Source organism: Gasterosteus aculeatus, chromosome 20 (assembly GCF_964276395.1).
Source record: "Gasterosteus aculeatus chromosome 20, fGasAcu3.hap1.1, whole genome shotgun sequence".
Classification (NCBI taxonomy): domain Eukaryota; kingdom Metazoa; phylum Chordata; class Actinopteri; order Perciformes; family Gasterosteidae; genus Gasterosteus; species Gasterosteus aculeatus.
Genome location: NC_135707.1, coordinates 4,380,093 through 4,401,417, shown reverse-complemented (window position 1 = coordinate 4,401,417; position 21,325 = coordinate 4,380,093). Strand labels below are relative to the sequence as shown.

At 45.9% G+C, this 21,325-nt stretch overlaps 2 protein-coding genes across 16 annotated transcripts in view; both read left to right on the top strand.

Moving 5' to 3' along the window:
- syngap1b (synaptic Ras GTPase activating protein 1b) overlaps positions 1-6,375 on the top strand; it is a 98,889-nt gene extending 92,514 nt beyond the window's left edge. For 11 of the 15 annotated variants that reach the window (XM_078094583.1, XM_078094577.1, XM_078094587.1 and 8 more), the window contains one exon: positions 953-6,375. In XM_078094583.1, the coding sequence (XP_077950709.1) occupies positions 953-1,210 (258 nt within the window). In that variant the 3' untranslated portion in view covers positions 1,211-6,375. The remainder of the gene's footprint in view (positions 1-952) is intronic. The other 4 variants (XM_078094582.1, XM_078094579.1, XM_040164267.2 and 1 more) reach the window with 1 other exon arrangement.
- Positions 6,376-8,255: 1,880 nt separating this feature from the next.
- Positions 8,256-21,273, top strand: smg5 (SMG5 nonsense mediated mRNA decay factor). The gene is made up of 22 exons (XM_040164559.2): positions 8,256-8,733; positions 9,083-9,181; positions 10,124-10,247; positions 10,418-10,574; positions 11,642-11,731; positions 12,063-12,152; positions 12,262-12,340; positions 12,440-12,565; positions 13,081-13,149; positions 13,401-13,633; positions 14,266-14,403; positions 14,583-15,485; positions 15,614-15,783; positions 15,868-15,943; positions 16,674-16,849; positions 17,530-17,688; positions 17,872-17,931; positions 18,207-18,366; positions 18,692-18,782; positions 18,896-18,970; positions 19,055-19,193; positions 19,886-21,273. The coding sequence occupies exons 1-22, from the start codon at positions 8,669-8,671 to the stop codon at positions 19,967-19,969; spliced, it is 3,363 nt and encodes a 1,120-aa protein (XP_040020493.2). The 5' UTR covers positions 8,256-8,668; the 3' UTR covers positions 19,970-21,273.
- The last annotated feature ends 52 nt before the right edge of the window (positions 21,274-21,325 follow it).

The following is a 21,325-nucleotide window of genomic DNA, read 5'->3' as shown; positions in this document are numbered from 1 at the left end:
CAAAACCAAAGCTTTGATTCAATCGCCAATCAAAAGATCCAACCCGGGAGGACAGGCCATGCAGCAGCTCATGACTGAGCCGTCAATGGCTTTGGCTTTTGATTGGTGAATTTGACAAGTTTGGATTTTCCTGGCAGGCAACCAGACGCGCCTTCAGCTTTTTTAATTCAGAGCTGGGCTGTTTTATTGGCTTGACTCTTTTATTTTTTGCATGTTTTTAGAAGCGGGATGATGCTCTTAAGATGTTTATAGAAGCAATAAGTGTAGAGTTATTTTTTAGGCTGTAAATTAAACCACTTTCACTTCCTCAAGCCCGCACATGGACATAGAAACTCTAGAGACTCTTTTCGTCACACCCGATAAACGCCCTCCTCGCTACTCATCCAAAGAGGATCAGGACCATTTGACCGCGAGGATTGAATTTCCCCATCATGCCCTCTTTCCCTGTGTCCCTGTGCTGCCATTCCTATTGGTGTTCTTCACGCATCGACTTCGTAACTCATTTGTCTCTCTCTCTCTCTCTTTTCTGTCTGTCTCTCTCTTTCTGTGCGCTCCTTCCAATTCTTCCTCGTTTGTCTGTTATTTATTTGTCTCCTCACTTTGCTTCTGCCATCGCTTTTTACATGAACTCATTCCAACCGGTTCTTTGTCAATGTTTGATGTTTGCTCACCACTCGATCGCCTTCCTTCTCTGGTGATTTCCCTCCTTTTGTCCTCCCCCATCTTTATCTCACTCCCTCCAACACACACACACACACACACACACACACACACACACTTCTTCAACGTGTGGTTTTTATTCCCTCTACATGTCACGTTATCTGCCTTGATTGGACATCTCCTTTACAACTCCTCACCTCGCTCCCATCGCTCATTGAATGGCCTCTCTCCTACGACCATCTCTCCCTGCTCCCACTCCTCTTCCCCCTCCCCTCTCTCTCTATTTCGCCAGGAGGACCAGCATTCCTCCCTGGGTCCTGCAGACCCCGGTGTGAAAACCGAAGGTGGAGGGGGAGGTGGTGGAGGAGGAGGAGGAGCGGTAACCGACGATCAAGGCCTCAGAGTTCCTTCCTCGGGCGTTTCCCCCGACAGCTCGCCCCGCAATGGAGTCCTCCCCCAAACTGTAGACCCTCCCTCTCTACCCGCTGCTCGTCAACGTCCTAGTCAGAATGGAGAGCTCCGTGGCAACCCCAAACATCCTCCCCCGTGACAACCCCACAAGCAACCGGAACCACGGCAACGGCAACCACAGGCGTAGCAGAGAGAAGGGGGGGAGTAGGTCAAACACAACGTCAGAGAGAGCGAGACGACTCAAAGGAAAACACGGTCCCCGTCTTTCCGTCTTAGCGAGACAATGCTCTGAAAAAGATGTTTTGCTGTAGATGTTCCCGTTCCCCGGGCAAGAGAGAGAGAAGAAAAAGCGTGCGGGGGACAAGTAGTGATCACACGGCCCGCCACGCACAGTGCATAACACACGAAACACACAACACAAAGGGCTCTCCGACGGACACTCGCTGCTCACGTGGAGCTTCACTCACGCCTTGAATCAGTGCGAAACCAAGCGGGCGGCGCACGCGCCGAAATGTGAACACCTGCTCTGTGCGCTCGTGGCCTTTCTGTGGCTTAACCATGAGTAAAAACGCGTAGGCAGCGAGCGCTATGTAGTGGCCATTAGCATTAGTGCTAAGCGCTAGCTCGCAGCGGTCCTTGACTCCCATGGATGTAGGTGCATTCAATATACCGAACCCGAACACGCCAGGCTGCAGCTTGTCTAGGTGGAGATGTGGTGGTGTAGTCTGGCTTTCTTAGTGCCTTTGAGTGTTTTTCAACAGGGTTTTCCTATGGAGATCAGATACAAAGTTAGCGTTGCTAGTTGGACGAATGACCCGTGGGCTGCAAACAGAGATTCAAAGACACGCGATCAAGCGCCGTAGAGGTTTGATATGACGGAAGACATTTTTGGGAACTTTTTCCTTCCTGTTTTTTTTTTGTTTTTTTTCAACCAAAGGGACTTCTTCGCTTTTGGACGGCGCTCGTGCAATCTTTTCTCTTCTCAATCCCAGAACCGAGCTGTGATAAAAACTGGTGCTAAACAGAAACAAAAGGTGCCATTTTTCAAGTTAAATGTCCGTGTCTGCCATAGCACTGCCTCATTGTTCACTCACTGTCCTCTCTCTCTCTCTCCCTCTCTCCCTTTCTCTCCCTCCATCCTGCACTTTGACAGGACTCTTGTTCCCCCCAGTTTGTTTCCTACGTGTCTTTGTCCTTTGTGCATCCCGTTGTGTTCTTGTGTCCAGCAGGCTCGTTGGGGTTTCCATGTCTCCTCCCTGTCCTCCAATCTCTGGTTTTATTAGTCGATCAGAAACAGGCTCCTTGACTTGACGACTCGATGGATCATCTATTGAAGCGGTTATTTCACTTTTGTGCCAAATAAACCCCAAAGTGCTCGATTCGTCTTTAACAGAGAACTAACAGCTTTAACATTGAGTGAAGATACTTTGAGTTAAATGGATGGAGTTTTTTTATAGCTGGAAGATAAATGGTGAAATTATTTTACTTTTCATTCAGATTTTTTAATTTATTTTCAAAGCAGTTTTATCTTAGTATTTTAACCAAAACTAATGCTGCAAGTGCATACGAATGCTAACGACAGATGTTTGATTTCCCTTTTGTGTTTTGAGTCTAACTTTACTACAGTAAACATTGCCAGTGTGACACAAACATCTTAGATCATGTTTCAACTGCTTAGGTTTTGCCATTAAGTGCCTGGGATCAAGATAATTGAGCATCCTGTGGCCTGTGGACTAGCCGGTCACCGACCAAACGCACATTTTAATGCCTTGCTTGATACAATAGGAATATCACTTAATGCTTAAAAAACTGAAGTGCTCATAATTCAAAGTTTTCAAAATGAAAAAAGCCTGACATGTCGTCCTAAAATAGCATCAAACCGATTAAACCGATACAATTACGGAATATGAATACAAATGTGACGTGTTTCTGAGGTGAACTCTTCAGTTTCTCATTTGTCAAATGCTGAAAACGTGTAATGTTTGTAACGTGTTTCCATATTCGCTCATCCTGTGTGTGACCCGTCTGTCGTAAGGTTTGTCTGGACGGGGACTCGTTGAGCCCCACACATGTCGAGCAGGAGGAGTTGAAGCGTTTCACATCAGTCGTTTTTCTATTGGGTCAACCGCTTACTCCGCAGTGTCAAAGGTCAACGTGGCCAACACGAGTGATTATTAGTGCCGTGGGATTCGCTTCCAGCTGTACAATCCATGAATGTTTAACTGTTGAACTGCCAAATGTTAACTCTGGAGCGCCAGTCTTACGCAGGGAAAGATTGTCTTCTATTTGGGCAGCTTGTAGGGCTACTTTTTCCTCCTGAAAGGACTTGTTAAAGAATGTTAGAACCGGAAAGCGATCTAGGTTTGAACGCCGGTGTCTTCTCAGAGACCTTATGAGATGATTCCTGATTGAGAAAATTAACATTCCTGTGAAAATACCTCAGTGACTCAGGTAAACAAGCGGTTGACTCAGATCTGAACACACACACAATATACATAAATATAAATATATATATATAGATATAAGACGAGAGTCCAGCTTCGGAAGGTCCGCCACCAATGCAGGTACTCGGTCTCCAGCCATGCTTCAATAGCACCTGATCAAGCACCCTCCCCCGTTTCTTCTCTCTCTCTGTCTCCCCTTTGTTTTCTCCCCCTTATAGCCACTCTCAAAGCTTCATGGAGGACAATGTGGAACGTAATTGGCTGATGCACCATCGGCAGTCCGCGGGGTGGCGCGGCCAAATGTCCAGAGCCCTCTCTCGTGACGCGATTGGCTGACAAAGGGAGAACTTGGGCCTTTGGTCCCAGTCCCTTTGCTCAAAGGAGGGTGCAGAGCCCCAGCGGACCATGTAAGGAAATGCGGGGTTGTGTCTTCTTTTTATTTTTATCACTTTTTTTTTACTCAACTTGGGCTCTCTCTCTCTCTCTGATTTGAGATTTTTTTTTTTTTGGTTATGTGTTTGGCGCCTCCTTGTTGGATCTACATTTTACTTTTAAAAAGGTAGGCTGGACACATAACAGCATGCAAAGAACAGCTATGCAGTCTGATCCGCAGAACGGAGGGACGCAAAAGGCCGAGGGAGGCGAGATGCCTGATATGAGAGAGGGGGGAGGTTTATTGTGGGTAAGATGAATTTCAAAGGTGCTTGACTTCTCTTAAAATGTCAGTCAAAGCTGATTTACTTTTAGGGCATTTATTTCTCTTCTTCCCTCTTTCCTTACTCTCTCTCTCTTATAGTCTTTTTAAATTACCCTTCGATTCCTCTTCATCTACTCAATCTGTATCTATCTAAGATTCTCAGAGCATTATTTAACCTCTTCATTTTTACTCAGACAAACGTGATCTCTTTCTCGTTTCATAGTTCTAGTCCTTCCGTTTGAATCTCTTTGGGACTTTGATTTTAAAGGAAACCTAAATATGCACAGCCTATAACAACAAGTGAAACTGCTTCAGAAACAAAACTCTTGCTTCAGTGAAGACTTTGAAAAACCTGACCGAATGTTATCATTTATATTTCTATGATACTGCTTATTCTTACAATAGTATTAAACAAGAAAACTCTTCATCAGAAATCTTCCCGGAGCAGATATTTATTTCTTGATATAGATAGATGCCTCTATCTAATGGAAGTTCATCAATAATCCATTTTATATGAACCCAGTTTTCTTACTGCGACAATCTTGTGGAGAGAATCATTGCCCTGAAGGACTGTGACGGAAGGGACAAACTTGTGTTTTACCTACTCCCCTTACAGCAGTTTGCACGTCGCTGTGACCTTTGACCCCCCCCCCCCACCCCCCCCTTACCCCTTCCTCTTGGTTATAATCATTCAAAACAAACAAAAAAGAGAAAAAAGTGGGCCGATGTTTCTCGCCCAGCGGTCGCCATGGAGCTCTCCTTTTGACGGACGGCGTGAAGGTCTTTGGACGGGGACTTCGTTTTGTACTCCACTCTTCAGCGGCTCCGCTGGAATTTCCACCACCGAGCGGCGGATGAACTCTTGGTTTCAGTCTTTTTGCAGTCAAACTGCTGTAAAACTCCCCATTCACTCGGATGGATGGGACCCCCCCCCCCCCTCACTGACACGGTCGAGATCCCCGGCGTTTCTTGACAACGACGCAGAGAGAGATATGTTAGAGGTCCTGCTGAAAACGAGCGAATGTGTTTGTACATAAGTGCGTGTCCCGGCTATACCTTTGTGTACATACTGGATAAATGTGTATATATGGTACGTCTACGTGTATATACAGCTTGTTTGTACATGCAGAGTGTACAGTTATTTTTCCTCTAATGTTTCTCTCTCTTTCTATGAATAGGTCTTCTCAAGTTACCAATACTGAGGCGGGGAAAGGTTTTTAATCGTTCTGAGCTGACAGAGGCACTTTGTGTTCGGCCTGAGAATATCAGCCAGGTCCGTCACTTCTAGCCGCGTTCTTGAAGCTCCCATACAGGAAGTAACTCGCGTAATCTTAAGCTTGCACTCATTTTCTGACCAACGAAAGCTTTTCTAAGTGGATTTGGGTGACCGAGCAAATGTTTGTACATATTTAGACTAAGACGATTCGTTTCCAAACACCACCATCTGCATTTCTTTTTAAACTTCTCAACCTGTCTTGAGTTCTGCGTATCGGACTTCTCACCTTAGGTTCCTATGGTATATGTTTGCAACGGTTGTCCTTCAGAGTTATATATTTATTCCGACAACCCTTATATATTTCTTGAAATTCTTGTTCCCCAAATTCTGCCTCTCATGGAGCCTTCTGACCTTTTTTTTAAGATGCGTTCAGACTGGCAAACCCTTCCATGAAAGTACACCGACGTTACTTCACCCTGCTTGTTTTTGTATAGGTCCTTACTAAATAAGCGTGCCTCCCACTCTTACTAACCTTAGATCCATTAACTTCTCTGGTCCCTCATCTTCATACCCCTTGACAAGCCATAGCCCCCCCCCCACCCCCCCACCCCCCCACCCCCCCAAACTCCTCTACCGTTGTTTTGACAGGACAGACATTTGGGGATTTTGTGTATATTAATGGAAGAGTGGTGTTGACGAGTGTATTGCAGTCGTATATGGAGTTCTAATGAATGTGGATATTCTGATCATTGAATTATTATTGTAATAATGATAATAATTATTGCCACTATGATTTCGTTGATTAATTCCTTTGATGAAGATGCCATTGTTCCCTTCTTTTCATTTTTTCATTTTGTTTTGGAATACACCGGAATTTATATTTTTCGGGTGGGTGAATCTGGAGGTAGAAATACGTAAATAAATAAATAAACAAATAATTAAATTCTTAATCTGCTGTGGAAATGTGTGTTTTGTTTCCTAATACACTAACTTGGACTTCTCTCCCTTTTGTAAAAGTTTCCAACCATGTCAGATTAAAGCTGGTCCAAATCATTTACTATTACTAAACTATTGTTTTCTCAAAACTATTAAAAAAACATACATGCATGTACCTTCATCCCTGTGAATATGGATGCTGCAGCTTATCTTAAAACTACCCCAAATTCACATTCATAGCACACTGATTAAAACAGTCAACCCTTTGCACGACCTCCTCTCCTTTTGAGTAACGTCTAACAATTATCTGCCAATTATGCACCAACTTGAATTCCAACATAGTCCATATCGAAGAAACAATGCACTGTAAGCTCACGGCATGCATCGCCTCATAGACAAGTCCTAAATAAATACCTAATATTTATAAAATATCTATACTTAGTATCTGAATACCAGTGGAAACAAGGGTTAGGTCACTGCTTCTTTCCACTGGCTGCAGTACACATTCTCCTGCCGTATGGACTTGTAAGCTTGTGGTTGCACACGGTGAGAACTCAACTGGGTCAGCTGCATTTTTCCTGCGTCTGAGGACTTTGATTCTTCTCTCGGTGAGCAAAGCAGATCATTTTCCTCACACTCTCCTCAGCTGAGGAGCCGAGAGCGATGACGGCCTGGGACCTGGGGACCGGACCGAATAGAGCGAGCTTGTAATTATCCTCATCCTCCTACATTTAATCGCTCGCAGTTCCTTTGAGAGTTGGCTACTTCTTACTTGGGGCAGAGCAAGAAGAAGAAAAAATGTGCACAATGGAGGAGCAAGACATGCTGTGAAAACAAAAGAGGCATAAGATGAGGGCTCCACCTCAACCTGCTTCAGCCTGGAGCATCATTCTTATATTCATTCTACCAGGTTGCTCTCTGGGGAATATTCATGTCACTCATAAATTAACAGTAAGGTTTCCATTTTTCATGTTAGTCACATATTTAATGCGAAAAAAAAGAAAAAAAATCCTCAGCTGGGATAACAATAATTAGTTTCCACGGTCCGGAAAAACACAAAAAAAATGTTCATTTAGAAAGCAAATGTCTATCAAAATTATGTTTATTTTATAAGGACTTAAATAAAATGTTATCTTTATAGACCTCTATTGGTAACCAGGGCAAACTACATCAGAGTTGAGCATGGGTGTAAAACAAATCCATTAAGAAAGCATATAGTTAATAAAAATATGAATCCAAAAAGATGGAGAGAAGGATAAAAAGAAGATTAAAATGTAAAGCGTGTATCGTATTCATAGAATCATATATATAATAGTTAAAAATTGCCACATTACTACAAAGTAAAAATACCACATTTTACCTCAAAATGTACAGAACCAAGTATTATATTGTAAGCTACAAAATACAATATTTATCTCATAATTGCAAATGTATGGAACTGGATAAAATTATATTAGCATATTATATATGATGCTGCATTTGTGTTAGGATTATCTTCTCTTATTTTATCTTACCTTATATATTATTATCATTCCCTATTTTGAATAAGTCATGTCATGTGAATTAGCCAAATATGTACCAGTTTCAAAATTATAGTAATATACACGGAAATTCATCCGTAATTATAATTTAATGTTCTAATATGGATATTAGGTCATTCTGCACATTGATTAGTTCTGTCCCTTCTGTATGTACATTTCGATGACAATCTTGTACTTTCTTTCATGCACAACTTTTAATTATGGAATTTTTACACTATTGCTACTTTTACGTAAAATCTCTGACTACACGACACGATACTGGCGAAACCCATTATCTTAAACTTTGTGAAAACGTGTTTTTCACCATTTCAAGATTGTCGCTAACGGGGGATCTGGTGACTGTCTGGCAACCCCTTTCTGTTGAGTTCGTTCCGTACTCTCGCGATACTTGGCGGTCGCTGCCTGATAGGAATAATGGCCGCCTTCTTAGCAATGGCTGGAACGGGGAACAACACAAGAGGCATATCGGTGCGTTATAGCTGACCAGGAAGAGCCTAAATTCCTGGTCACCCCCTCCTACCCGGTTTTCAGAACGAATGGGTAGAGGGGGTCTTGCGAAAGGACACGATACGCGAAAGACACTCGGAGGAAAAGCGAGGAAAGCTAACGTTACCTTGATAGCTAACGCTAGCTGGCTATCAACACGGTTGTCACTGCCGGGGGAACAAACCCGAGTAGCCCTGACAACTGCGTGTCGGAGGGGTCAGAGGAAGCGGCCAGCAAACGCCGGAGCGTGTGATCAAATAACCCGCGAGTCGCCACAATGAGTGGACCGGTACAGGACAGTGAGCCAGAGGCGAAAGTCCTTCTCATCAAGCGGCTTTACAGGTAAGTTTGCGAGGCCGTTTTGCGTAGCTAACGCTAACCAAGGTGCTAATTGGACGTGATTGCGCTGGCCAACTTAGCGCTAGCCAATTAACGTTTGCTACCACACGAAAATCTCCATCTATCCGTCCACTCGGCGACCTGTCACGACTACGAGTCGTCCAACGAACCCGCGTACCCAGTCAGCGTAGCATCAGGTGGATCTGACCGGTCAGACACCTTGCTTTGTGTAAGCTCGTGCTTTGTAAACAGAGAGGATGGTCGTTTGCGTGATGTCCCACAGTAGTGTTGTTTACGTCGCAGCGTTAACCTCGTCCTCATCTTAACTCGGGGTTCCTGTTTGCCCGAACAGGGCCGTGGTGGAGTCTGTGCACAAGCTCGATGTCATCATCGGCAGCAAAGCATCCTACAGAGAGGTCTTCAAGCCGGAGAACATCAGCCTTCGCAACAAGTAGGTCCAGCTGTCACCACAGCGTGTGTGTAAGTGTGTGAAAGGAGGCAGGTGTGTACCGTGAACATCTGGCCAGCCTCATGTAACCACTTCTCCATTATGCTGTTTGTTCAATTGGGATTGACCGCACAGGGTCACACCAGGCAATCCAAACTGACCTCTTTTGTTTCATTGCAGTCATTCCAGCGAGTGTACACAAACAAGAGTACTTATAGATCAGGATGACAACTGCTTTGACTTGCAGTTCTTGTTATATTTCTGGTTACAATTTACCGGAAAGAGGAAGTGAAAAGTAAACGTGAGAAGGATAGTTAACCGAGTGTCTCCACAGATGGTGTCTTTATTTGCTCAGTGACTCCTTTTTAGGATCTGACCGCTCCAAAAAGTTGGACAGATTTGCGTTTCATTGTGTTCACGGGTTACATATGAAGTCAAAGCAATTGGCTGATTTTAGTCAGTTGGATAATAATAATATAATTATAAAAGAGTGGAACTACTTTAATGATCGGGTAATTGTGTCAGTCGTTTTAGAACTTGGGGTTCGGCTCTAGTTAATTTTTAATGGATTTTTTCACTGTTCTCTGACATTTAGTAGAAAAAGCAATTAGTTGTTGATGCAGAATCACCGCTTGTCCTGGCTCAAATATATTTACATGATCTTGTCATTGTCGTAGAAAGTGAGATTTCCATATATGAGGACAAATGGTAGACCTGTTCACTCATGTATGTTTCAATAGGTTTCACTATTGATCAATCTGCAGGTTATTGTCTTGAGTAATCGTAAAAAAAAAGGGACAAACCCTTGATGTTTTTCTGACCCGCCCAGCCTTACCTGTTCCTTTTGAAAACTACGTCCACTTGTTGGTCTGCTTGTCAAACCGGTGAGCCAACTCCATGTGTGCACTTGTGTATCTGTTTTTTCTTTCTGTGTGTGTGTTTCAGACTGAGGGAGCTTTGTGTGAAGCTGATGTTCCTCCACCCAGTAGACTACGGCCGTAAGGCCGAGGAGCTGCTCTGGAGGAAGGTTTACTATGAGGTCATCCAGGTTATCAAGACCAACAAGAAGGTAAGTGTCCCTGCAGCTGTGGAATCCTACACCCGCTCCCCAAAACGAGTCTTGGTCTGCTACATGGTACAACAAATCTGGTCCTGTCAGAGGGGTTTATGGTTTGCCCGGGTCACACACACCTCTGATTGTATCAGCTGCTCACTTCTTTCTCTTCATCCCGCCTGTAGCACATCCACAGTCGCAGCGCTCTGGAGTGCGCCTACCGCACACACCTGATTGCCGGCGTGGGTTTCTACCAGCACCTGCTGCTGTACATCCAGTCACATTACCAGCTGGAGCTGCAGGACTGCATCGACTGGACCCACGTCACAGACCCGCTGATAGGTGAGATTCCCGAAACAGGGATTCACGCACAGACGGAACAAACCTTACACCAAACGAGGGATGTGTAGCTCGTGTAAATGCTCGTAAATGTGCTGGTTCGCCTGGAAAAGTCATGATGAGTCTCAGCGGGGGGAGCGTAGGTGTGAACAATGCCACACATGGAGGCTGAATTGTATTTGGCTGTGCTGGTTTCAGGGTCTGGGTCGTGTGCGTGCGGGTTTCTGGAGCACTAGAGTAGAAGAGCGCCCTCATTTACCTTTTGCTTTTCTTCATACATCCGCTAGGCTGCACAATGCGTGGTGGCTGCCTTGCTCAACGGCTGCTGCCAGCCCGTCTTTTTACATAGTTTTCCTTCCATAATCGGCAGTTTGTAACTAATGATATTAATCCCCAACTAAAAGCCGTAACTGCTCCATTAGATTATCGGAGACAGGCAAGTCACCGCATTTTCCACAACACTGTTCTGCAAATACTTTAGAATAAGAGCCTTGTGTTCAGTAATGAAAGATTTTTGTCCATATAAAGATGCCCGGGTGCTTTTATTTTGAAACCCAAACAAGAAGCGTATCGGCGGCATGCATCCAAACTGCAGTACTGGTGCTGGTTTGATGTCATTATATCATCCGATGATTTTACTGGTTTGGTTTTAGTTTTGGATGCAGTGACAAATTACCCCAATCCATTGACTCATAACTTTTTTTGCAGCAGTCAGATTAGCTTTTGTCATGAAATGGTGTCAAATCCCATTCAGCCAGTTTAATGAGTGTTTTGTAATTTGCATTACTCCGACAGCAATCCAGTCCTCCAGCATGAAGCTAACCTTTTCCTTATTGAGGCACAAACATTTTCCCGGCCCCCTGAAACAAAACCCCCTGTGGACATTACCCCTCAGGGACGGGGAAGTAACACCTGGTTGTTGTTTCTAATAGTCGGACTCCGCTCTTTGCAAATTGCTGCAGTGCTGTGATTGAATCTTGTTCTTTCGTTACCCAAAATGACTTGGAGTTATGTAAGTGCATTAGCTAAACGCTTGAAATGAAGAAACGTTGTGTGATTGTTCCCCAAAGGCCGAAAGAAACCAGTGTCGGCCACCCCCAAGGAGATGGAGTGGGCACAGATGGCCTGTCATCGCTGTCTGGTCTACCTTGGAGATCTAGGTAATAAAGTGTTAATGGAATGTGTAATAGTTTCATCCCTCTACCCAGCTTGCAGATTCGTAAGTCAGCATGTGTGTGTCATTCAGCGTGGGAAAATTTGGCTTAGCTATTGAGTACATTTGGCAGTGAGCTGTTCTCGCTGGTTGAGATATTTGGGTTGATTTTCCATTAAAAACAGAAATGATCACGCAAAGGAAATAATGTCTGCTGCACTTCCAGTTTGCCTTTTGATAGATTAAAGATGAATCGGTTGCCATTTTCCAATTCAGCCAAAGTCTATCTTGTTGTTGACATTTATTGTTACCCTTTCTTTTAAACGTTCCCTCTGCAGCCCGTTATCAGAATGAACTTGCTGGAGTGGAGGCCGAGCAGCTGGCAGAAAGGTTCTATCACCAGGCGCTGTCTGTCATGCCACACGTGGGTGAGTGAGTGTAACGGGATTTATTCTGGTAAAGTTGCGTGTTTCTTCGTGCAGCTGTGTGTCTGCATCGGATACAGAATAATAACAAAAACATGAAACCCGTCTACAGGAATGCCGTTTAACCAACTGGGCACACTCGCAGGGAGCAAGTCCTACAATGTTGAAGCAACCTACTACTACCTTCGCTGGTGAGGAACGTTTCTGTACAGTTGTTGTGTTCGATATCGACTGAAGCGCAACGCGATGCTTTCGGGTCTTAACCTTTTTTTTTTGTTTGTCTGTTCTAGCATCCAATCAGAAGCCCCCTTTGAGGGCGCCTACGGCAACCTGAAGCGCCTGTTTGACAAAGCTGCCAAGATGTACCAGCAGGTGAAGAAGCAGGAAATGAAGAAGCTTTCTCCCTCTCGACAGAGGTGAGTCCAAAGAGACGCACGTCTCCAAAATCCCCCGAGGCCTCGTGAGCCTCCTCGGTACAACCGTGGTTAATAATGTTCTTTTATTACTTGTCTGGGTAAAGAAATCTGTCTGAAAGAAGATTATTTGTATTTCACTGCTCCAATGTCCCCGTGTAACTTTTAATCAAGTCCCAATTCACATCTGGGGTTAATTAACGATTTGCTTTCATCATCTCCCTGCAGATGTGATTAGATAATTGATGGTCCCTGTTGGGGGAAGCGATGATGATGAAGCAATAAATCTATAAGAAATCAGTCGAAACGAAAGATAGCAATGCACACGAGTGAAGCTTGTAAGATCGACGCTTTAAGAGAGAACACCTGGTGTGTAGGCGGAAGAACAATTGGAAAGTACAGATATAGGTCAAATCGTGTTGCTGTTAACTACGGGATTAATTAGATTACCCCTGTTAATGGAGCAACTGAGATTAAGTTCATAAAATAATCTAAATATCGGTAAATTTGTTGTGCAGATTAAAAGACATTAAGCACCTCCTGGTGAGCTTCATGTACCTTCAGAGCCTGCTGCAGCCCAAGAACAGGTGAGTGTTTGTGCCGTCACTCAACACGTCGGTACACAGCTGAAACAAGTCCTTTTCTTTACCGTGTATGTAGTCATGAGCCATTATAAGTCTGTTAAGACTGAACATTGTTATATATGTTTAACTACTGTAAAATGTCAAATCTTTAGTATCTCAGATCAAAGAAATCGCCTTAGTGTAATAATCCTCGCATTATTTATTGTCGGCGTCCTTTTTTACCATCTTGCGTCCGCTCCTTTGTCTCCCTGCAGTCTGATGGAGACGGAGCTGACGTCCCTTTGCCAGTCGGTGCTGGAGGACTTCAACCTGGTGATGTTCTACCTGCCGCCGCCAACGCACGGCGCCGCTCACCAGTGCCCCAGCGAGGAAGAGGACGAGCAGCAGCCGCAGCACGCCGACAGCTCGTGCCCCGTGCTGCCGGACACGCTGGTCTTCAAGATGGTGGTCACCTGCCTGATGGTGGTGCACAGCCTGAAGAGGGGAGGTTAGTGGCAGTGCGGTGCATTCATCTTTTTGTGATTACATGAAATACATTCTAAATAACTATTATCACAGAGAAGGCCGCCAACATGAACGTTTAAGTCTGGTTATTATTTATTGTCCTGTGAGGCGAGATTTGTTTTGCAGAAAATGAATGCGAAAACACAACCACGACACCATTGAAATGAAAAAATAGCAAATATGCCAGTTTGCATGAAAGGTGTGTCAGCAGTCAGTTTTTCTTTGAATGTCACTTCCAAAGCCACATTTCTGTTTTTAGTACCATCTACAATGCGGCTTGAAGTAGACGTGATGTGGTGACACAAACCATCCCAATTTTCCATCTTCCACCTTTCCACCTCTTGTTTGTTGCCTATTATAAAATAATCTGAGTGATGGATTTACTCCCCAACAAAAATTCAGACCCCAACTTGAAATTTAAAGAAATGCATACATCTGCAGAGAGTTAAAGCCATACATAAGTAATAACTAGTAACAGATTACAAAAAATTGTATTGCCCCAAATGCCGCCAAAGATAACGAGATCTTCGACATGAACAACTTTCGTTTTACACTTCAAGTCACAAAGTGCACATTTTGAAATGTGAATGATTCTTTTTTTTGTGTGTGTCTCAGGATCAAAGCAGTACAGTGCGTCCATAGCGTTCACCCTGGCGCTGTTCTCCCATCTGGTGAACCATGTCAACATCCGACTGCAGGCTGAGCTGGAGGAAGCGGAGAGCCAGGTGCCTCGGCTTCACACTGACGTCACAGGTGAGGGAAGAAGAAAGAGAACGGAACACAAATGCAGCTTTACGCGTCGTCGTCGCGGATAAAAGCGCCAATCCCAGTGTAGTCTCCCAAGCGGCGTTCTTTGGGATCACAGAGCTGTCAAACCCTTTGGGTCGAGAGCAATTTAAAGTCCCTTGTGACCAACTACCTCTCTCCTCTAGATGACCCCGAGGTGAGGGACGCGTCGGCTGCACCGGCGGATCGCTCCGCCGAGAAGCCTCTGCAGAACGGCTCTCTGGAGCGAGAGGACGAGGAGGAGCGGAAGGACGACGCCAAGAAGCAATGCAGTGCGGAGGAACGGCGCCGGTTGGAAGAGGAGAAGCAGAGGCAGAAGAAGAAGTACACCCGCCTCTCCCGCCTGCGCCGGCGCCGCTGCGCCCGCAAGGACACCGGAGGGGAGGACGAGAGCGACCTGAGCGAAGGCTTCGAGAGCGAAGAGGAGGAGGACGTCGACGAGAGGAGGGACCACACCGAGTCGACGGGGGCCGCCGACGGGACCCCGGTCAATCCGCCGGCTGTCAGGAAGGAGACTAAGCGAGACCCCCTGGGAGAGGAGGGCAGCTGGGGGACCGGCTCAGAGGAAGAGGAGGAGGAGGAGGAGGAGGAAGAGGAGGAAGGAGGAACCGCGTTTGACGTGGAGACCGACTCGGACATGAACAGCCAGGAGTCCCGCTCGGACCTGGAGGACATCGAAGACGCGGAGAGCTCCGACAACTTGGAGGGTCAGGCGCGGGAGCACCGGGACGACGAGGACCAACCGAAGGGGGAAGTGGGCGAGAGGGACGGCTGCTCGCCGCTGACCACCAACGGGCCGCTCACGCCCAGCGACTCCAGCATCAGCAGCAACCTGCAGGCCATGTCCTCGCAGCTCTTCCAGGCCAAGCGCTGCTTCCGCCTGGCGCCCACCTTCAGCAACATGTTGCTGAGGCCTCAGGCCTCGTCGTCGTCGGGTGTCGCCGCCCCCGCCGAGGCCTCTGCTCCCCCGTCCCAAGAGACGCCCCCTCCTGCTGAGGATTCGCCCCGCGATGCCAACCCCGGTGCTGCCAACGGAACCAACGAAAACGGTGAATTGCTTTCTACCTCCAAGTTGCATGTCACCTCTGCTCCTTTTAGTTTGCTTTTTCCCCACACTGTTGCTCAAACCCCTTTTTCCCCTTATTTGTATTAATGAATAATCCGTCACCTCTTCTAGACTTGGACTCTGATTCGGAAGGCAGCCAGCACAGTGCTCAGTCGGTACACAGCGAGAAAACCCTCTTGGAGAAGCTGGAGATCCTGACCAATCAGGGCTTGATCCAGGTGGTGAAAGTCTTTGTCGATTGGCTGAGGACAAACACCGACATCATCGTCATGTGTGCGCAGGTGAGAGTCGGGCCGAATGTCCCGCTTTGTCTGTGAAACACTGACACTTTAGCAGAGTAATTAACGAAGCGCTTCTCTCTGCAGAGTTCTCAAAGCCTGTGGAACCGACTGTCGGTGTTGCTCAACCTGCTTCCAGATGGCGGCAAGATGCTCGAGGCTGGTGAGTTTAAAGATTGATGCTTTTTTTTTTTTTTTTTACCCCACTGGAACGACAATGCTAAAATTCACACAGTGAAGACGTTACCTAAACGCCTCATTTTAAGGAGCAGTTGGAGCTGCATGTCTTTGCTGTCTCGCAGAGAGGGATTGGTACCACCGTATCTGTATGCCAAATATAAAGATAGAGATAACAGGCGATTAGCTTCTGCTTAACAGGGAAACAGCAAACCTTCCTCTGACTAAGAGGAAAGAAAAATCTCATGTTAATTAATTATGTTTTATTTAGATTGGCTAATCTACAGCTCCACTGAAGTACAAAAAGAATTCCATGAAGCGACAACGTGTTGATTTTACAAGGTTTAACCTTCAGATATGGAGCTTAACATATGCATTTCTTTGTTAACATTAGACAAAGTTGAGGTAGAGTTTCCCAGACTTTATGCTAAGCTATTCACCTGCTAAAGTAACGATACATCCTTATTATTGTCATGAAATCCTAATACTCAATTACATTGTGCAGTTTGATGTAAGTAAATATCTTTTACGTGTCCTTTTTTATCACCGCTGACAGAACTTTTGTCCATATCCCAGTGCTCTTCTTCCACGCCTGCGCTGCGTGCACCCACTTAACAAACACGACTCACAGTGAGCTCTCACGCTGAATATTTGATTTTGACCGACAGCTAATTTCCTCATTCCTGTGTGTGTGCGTGTGTGTGTGCGCGCCGCAGAGCTCGGCCTGAACGCGGAGGTGACGGAGCTGTTGAACGAGTGCGAGCAGCCCGGTCTGGTCCAGAGCCTGCTGCTGCCTGAAGACGTGGCTCTGCGACACCTGCCCGCTCTCAACGTAGCTCACCGCCGCCTCGATTTCACTCACCGCAACTCCTCCCTCAGCTCGCTACAGGAGGTACACGCACGCACGCACACGCCAGCTCACACGCTTTATGTGTGTAAAGAACAGAGAGGCCGTTTTCTCTTGTTATTGTAGGACCAGCGCACATGTTTTTTCAGTTTTCTTTATATTTTATTTGTCGATTGTAGGAAGTTACAAATATCCAAACCGTGTTATCATCTTGACAGCATTTAATAAGTCAAGACGTGCTGAAATATTTTGAGGGTTATTTAGTTGATTGAGATGCTTTTTGTTTATGCAAAAGTATCTTTAAACCATGAGTGTGTTTTTTCTCCTTTATTTAAAATCAGAAGTAGCAGTTCTCAGTCATCTGACAGCTTTGTGTTTCAACAGAAAAATCTTTTCAATTATAGTTTACAAAAATGTACACAAATGAAAACAAAAATAGCATATGAGAGGAAAAAAACTCAGATTTAAGCAAGAGGAGTGGTAGGAATTTGACATGTTCTGATTCTCCCAAATGTTCTCAAATTGAATGTTAAACCTCATAAAAGGAAGGGATTTCTTTTACAAATATTTGTATATTGAAGAAGCTCAGGTGTATCTGTCATCCATTCTGGACACTAAAACGCAAGACTGGCGTGTTCCCTTCATCACAGACGTAACGTAGTGACACGCGATCTTTTATCTTCAAACACGGCACAAAACCTTTCCGCTTCTCTCTCCTCCCCCAGTGTGTCGTGCGAGTGTGTTGCATTCGCAGTTTTGGCCACTTCCTGACGAATCTCCAGGGCAACGTGCTGCACTTCAACCCGGAGGCGGGCATCTTCACCAGCATCAACCAATCCGAACAGGACAATCTGGTGCAGCAGGCCAAGGCCCAGTTCCGGATGGTGAGTGACATCTGAAACACAACGGCGTAAAAGAGCGAGTGGGGGGGGAGGGGGGGCTCATTCAGTCGAGTCTCGTTCATTTGTATTGCATTCCCAAAATGCGGAGAATGATTAAATAATGACCTGTTTGTTTGTTTCTTTTACCTGTGAGCCAAGCGTTAACTCTCCTGTCTCCATCTTCAGGCTGAAGAGGAGGCTCGTCGGAATCGCCTAATGAAGGACATGGCGCAGCTTCGACTGCAGGTTTTTAATCTTATCACTCTTTGCACCAGCAGCGCTGACGCGGCTGTGTGCCGATGCATCCTCAGGGCGCTTTGTAAGAAGGAGGATTATGTAGTTGCCTTTTGTATTGTGTGTGTGAGAGATCCACTTTGTTAATAACAATGTTGCCCGAGAGGAAAATGGTCTGAATGCCTGTGAACACTGATGGTGGCAGTCAGGTGTCTGTATTATCTTACCATGACCTAACGCCTTACAGTAAAAACACGTGTCCTGCCTTCGGCCCTCTCGCCCTGCAGTTGGAGGTGTCGCAGCTAGAGGGCAGCCTTCAGCAGCCCAAGGCCCAGTCCTCCATGTCTCCCTACCTGGTGCCAGACACAGCCGCTCTGTGCCAGCATCTCCACCTCATCCGGCAGCTGGCCGCCAGCGGCTGCTTCATCATCATCATCCCACGGACCGGTCAGTGCGCTCTCGTGTTGTGTGTTCAAACGAGGTCCATGGTGCCGAGACTGTGTATAAAACGATATCTGAAAGATTATATACCAGGGTTTCTGTAAAAGCATTCTAGGATTCAACTTTCAAAAGACATATAGACTTATAGTTAAAAGATGTATGCGTTTGGGTGGTGTCTGTTTGGAGTCTGTACATTGATGCATGAAACAATACAAATTATCAAAGAAAGATCTTTTTTTAGATCACAGCCATGGATGTGAGTCATTAGATTACATTTCGCTGATGTGACTGTTTGCTCCGGTGCTCATTCTGATCTACTTCTCTGTCGTAGTGATCGATGGACTTGACAGGTTGAAGAAGGAAAATGCCGGCGCGAGGGACGGCATCCGCTTCCTGGAGTCTGAGTTTCGCAAAGGCAACAGGTGGGCGCTCGCGCGCCGCTGCTCGCTTGTCACACACGGACCTCATGTTTACTCCATGAAGCTCTGTTATTTAGGGGGATTATTTCAATGTTCTGTATCACGTCCTCCTGCAGGTACATTCGCTGCCAGAAGGAGTCTGGTCGAGGTTTTGAAAGAGATAAGCTGAAACGTCAGGACATGGAAGCCTGGTAAACCGCGCTCCCCTCGCCTTCATTTCGAAGATCCTCACTCGATGACTCACTTTTTTTCTTTTTTTCTTTCTTCATTTCAAGGCATTTATACAAGATGGTGGACAGCTGTCGTCAGCTTACGGTCTCCCAGAGCAACGGGGACGAAGACACAGCCGGCATGGTGACCATTCTCACCGACCACCAGGTGGAGGAGCTTTGCACTCGGTCAGCAGCGATGAAGGTGAGTCCGCAGCGAACGCTCACGGCGTCGACGTCGTTCGCTCTCCGTCTTTGCCTGGTCGCCTTCCTGTCGACGCTCACGCGGATCCCACAGCCATCTGGCGATTTGGGGGGGGGGGGGGGGGGGGGGCGGCGTACAGATGCCGTCGGGCGTTCCAACACACCCTTCTCTTGGAAGCACGCCGACGCCGGTTGTTCGATCGGATTAAATAAACATTGTGACTGCCTGTTCATTTCTTGTCAGTGGGGTTGCGATTTGTGATAACATTTGCATCCCTTATGGCGAGCAGATCGGGTGTTTGGGTGGCCGCTGTAATGGTTTTCACATGTGCACAATATCAGAAAGATATCCAGTGATGCAAAGGCTGCAGTATCAGTCTCACTGTCTTAATTAAGTATCAAAGAAAAGTAACATCGTGCAAGCTTACTTCTGCCGCTGTACCTAATTACTAACGCTGACCGAATGCTTCCCAGCTTAGACTGTTGCTATGGTAATAGATGCCCAAACAAGCATTTGCATGCGTCATTTTTCTTATTTCGTATGCCTCAGACTACACCACAGTCGCCAAGTCTCTCATTGCCTTTGTTGTTGACTTCTTAATAATAATCTTCGAAACACAATTCAGTCATTAATTTGATGCTCAAGCCGTTTAAGGGGGAGTTTAAATATCACCGTCTTTTTCCCCCCGTCAGGCGGCGGTCCAGGCGGCGGGCTCGGCGGGCATGGAGCTGAAGAACATCGTGGACTTCTACCGGCAGTGGAAGGAGATCGGCTGAGAGGTCAAAAGGGGGGCAGCTGTCGAGCGCTGCGAACAGCTGATCGATAACAAACACTCGCTCCCTCTCTCTTTCTCTCTCTCTCTCTCTCTCTCTCCCACTCTTTTGCTCTGTGTATCTGCGTCTTCAAAGGCTGAAAGCCAACTCAAAAGGAGGCTGATTCGATGGAAAGAGAGTGAAAAGCTTAGAGGAGCAGGGAATTTAAAAACAGTGGGGTAAAATAAAATCCAGAAAAAAATCGAGAGAAATGCGAGCGAAACGGCGCTACAAGACAGAGCAGATGTCCCACCTCCCAATCCTAAACATAAAGAGAGACCCCGTGGGGTCCGAGCGCGGAAACGGTGGGGGAACAGCACGCGACTTTTAAGTGCCCCTGGTTCACACCCTAACCAGGAATACACTGTATATGTTAGCAAACGAGTACATACGTGTGGAGAGAGAAGAACCGCACACGCATTACACACATTCACGCTCAGATGAATCCATGTAGATGTTTAGAGCAGTGGTTGGGATCCCCCCGTCCCCTCCTTCCCTTCCTCTTCAGTATGTGTTTCAGAAAAGAGGGTAGAGGACGCGCGAGTCTGGTAGGGCCGCGTTTCTTTTCTTTTTTTCTTTTTGGGGGAAAGTCGAGGGTGTATGAAGACAACTTTTTAGGATGGAGAAAACGCGCTCCGTCCAGCTGACGCCTGAGGCTTCCAGCCCCACAAACCGCTCAGGGGCCTCTAGGAAGAGTCCGGGGAGACTTTAATGTACGCTTCCCCGGGAGACGGTTCTTTTGTTTTTTTGTTGTTGTTTTTTTGTTCCTTATTTGCGGTGTACTTTTGTGACCAGTGACTTGTATTGTGCTATTTTGTATGAGAAGAGGAAGAAAAAAAAGAAACGGGTGTTGTCCTGTTCAAAGTTTTAATTTGGATTTTATTTTTGTACCCAAATGATGTTGTTTATTTTGCCTTTTTTTCGCAAGCTGAATTTGAATGCGATGTCCGAGAATGTTTAAGGGAAAGGGAAGAGGTCGTTGCCTTGCGTTGATCCACTGAACAAATCCTCCAGTTCTGAAAAAAAAATTTAAATAGGGAACTTATAACCCAGAATTTATTTATCAAGGTGTCATGTTAGAGGGGAGTAGAAGCTGACCAGCCTCCTCTCCCAGGAGGGATGTGGGTTCTGTCTGGATCCCTGTAGATTCCTAAATGTGTCCCATCCACATCACCATTTCCATAGTGACTGTCCGATCATGCACAGTGCAAAAGAAAAGTATATGTGTGTGACCATGCATTGAACAATAAAAAGAAACTTGTGTAAGATGATGAATTTCTTGCTTTTTTTGTGCCACCGTTCTGTTCCAGAGACTGAAGT

Coding starts and splice junctions, on each gene's coding strand:
- smg5 (XM_040164559.2), top strand. CDS start 8,669: ATGAGTGGACCGGTACAGGACAGTGAGCCAGAGGCGAAAGTCCTTCTC. Junction 11,732..12,062: donor GGTCTACCTTGGAGATCTAG/GTAATAAAGTGT, acceptor TTCCCTCTGCAG/CCCGTTATCAGAATGAACTT. Junction 18,783..18,895: donor GAGTTTCGCAAAGGCAACAG/GTGGGCGCTCGC, acceptor GTCCTCCTGCAG/GTACATTCGCTGCCAGAAGG.